The sequence below is a fragment of the Mus caroli genome, unplaced genomic scaffold, assembly GCF_900094665.2.
Source record: "Mus caroli unplaced genomic scaffold, CAROLI_EIJ_v1.1 scaffold_16913_1, whole genome shotgun sequence".
NCBI classification, from domain to species: domain Eukaryota; kingdom Metazoa; phylum Chordata; class Mammalia; order Rodentia; family Muridae; genus Mus; species Mus caroli.
In genome coordinates, this window is record NW_018390012.1 from 4,228 (window position 1) to 6,051 (window position 1,824).

Sequence of the window (1,824 nt, forward strand, 5' to 3'; positions counted from 1 at the left end):
TTCTTGGACAAATGGATGTATCTGTTGGATATCATCCTTAGTGAGGTAACCCAATCACAAAAGAAGTCATTAGATATTCACTCACTGATAAGTGGATATTAGCCCAGAAACATAGAACACCTAAGATACAATTTGCAAAACACAAGAAAATCAAGAAGAGGGAAGACCAATGGGTGGACACTTCATTCCTCCTTAGAATAGGGAACAAAATACCCATGAAAGGAGTTATAGAGACAAAGTTTGGAGCTAAGACTAACGGATGGAGTATCCAGGGACTACCCCATCCAGTGATCCATCAATCAGCCACCAAACCCAGACATTATTGCATATGCCAGAAAGATTTTGCTGAAGGGACCCTGTTATGCTGTCTAATATGAGGCTATGCCAGTGTCTTGCAAATACAGAAGTTGATGCTCACAGTCATCTCGAAGATGGACCACAGGGCCCCCAATGGAGAAGCTAGAGAAAGCAACCAAGGAGCTGAAGGGGTCTGCAACCCTATAGGTGGAATAACAATATGAACTAATCAGTACCTCCAGAGCTCATATCTCTAGCATTGTAGCAAAAGATGGCCTAGTCGGCCATCACTGAGTAGAGAGGTCCCTTAATATTGCAAACTTTATATACCCCAGTATCTGGGAATGCCAGGGCCAAGAAGCGGGAGTGGGTGGGTAGGGGAGCAGGGTTGGGGGAGGATATAGGAAACTTTTGGGATAGCATTTGAAATGTATATAAATAAAATAATTAATAATATATAAATAAATATATAAAATTATAATGTAATCAATTTGAAGAATTACAGTGAGATTATTTACATTTTCTTCTGTTTTGAATTATCTTAAAAATCCAGCACAAGTTTTATTTGTAATATGTTTCAGGTCAGAGCAGCCATGCATCAAGTGATTCATAGCCACAGAGGACTAAAGAGGCTACTTGGGTGGAATAGTTATAAAGAGCAGGCCAGACATTGGAACAACCACTCTCTGTAGATGTGAAGGAGAGTGCTCAAGATCCATTATTTCCCAGAAAGCTCAGCCTCAGACCTTAGTGGAGATTGTGTTGCTGAGGTGGTGCCATCTTTTGGGATACTGAAATCTTGAAAGAAAACCTCTGTGTCTCTACACTTGGTACTTGGTGACACTTGTGGAAAGCCACCATGGAACACCAGTAAAAGGTGCTAGAGGATCATCATCTGGTTAGCAACACAAAAGGGGGGAGGGTGCGCCCCGGCCAGGTGCCAGATTGCTGGATGCCTCAGGAAGTGTGTATGAGAAAATCCATTGGACAATACAAAATTTGTGTTAATGCTTTTCTCTTCTTTCATGTATTTTATGCAGGATAAACTATCCAGCAAAGAAAAGGCCAAGCTGCCGACAACAGTCTTACCACAGTTATCTTTGGTAATTTAATCTATATAATTTCTAAAATGTTATTTTGTAAGCTTAATTTTTTTAAACCTACTTTTAATAAGGGCTCTCAAATGCTTTGATTCTCCTTCCAGTCCACCGTCCAAAGGCAGGGGAGAAAAGATGGTAAATAGGACAGGGGGATGTGGACCTGTTTAGACAGTTCTTTGGGGTCATCCTAATCTCCATTTGTCAGGGTACTAGCAGTCCAGTTCAGTAGTGACAGGATACCAAACAGGAATCAGCAGCAATGGCAGGATCCAAAGAAACTGCCAGACCTCTGTTGAATGGACACCAGTCAGCAGGATGACCAGAATCAGCCAGGAGGCCAGGAGAAGTTCTCGGCTGTGACTCTCTCAATGAATGGAAGATCAGTGAAGATGTAAGACCAAGGAAGTGGTGCAAAGCTAGCTATGCA

General features: G+C 41.8%; 1 protein-coding gene across 1 annotated transcript in view; it reads left to right on the plus strand.

Annotated features, from left to right (window-relative positions):
- Window positions 1-1,337: 1,337 nt before the first annotated feature.
- LOC110288426 (dynein heavy chain 7, axonemal-like) overlaps window positions 1,338-1,824 on the plus strand; it is a gene marked incomplete at both ends in the record, with an annotated part of 18,721 nt that continues 18,234 nt past the window's right edge. The window contains one exon of the mRNA XM_021154780.1: window positions 1,338-1,400. Coding sequence (XP_021010439.1) covers window positions 1,338-1,400 — 63 coding nt within the window. The remainder of the gene's footprint in view (window positions 1,401-1,824) is intronic.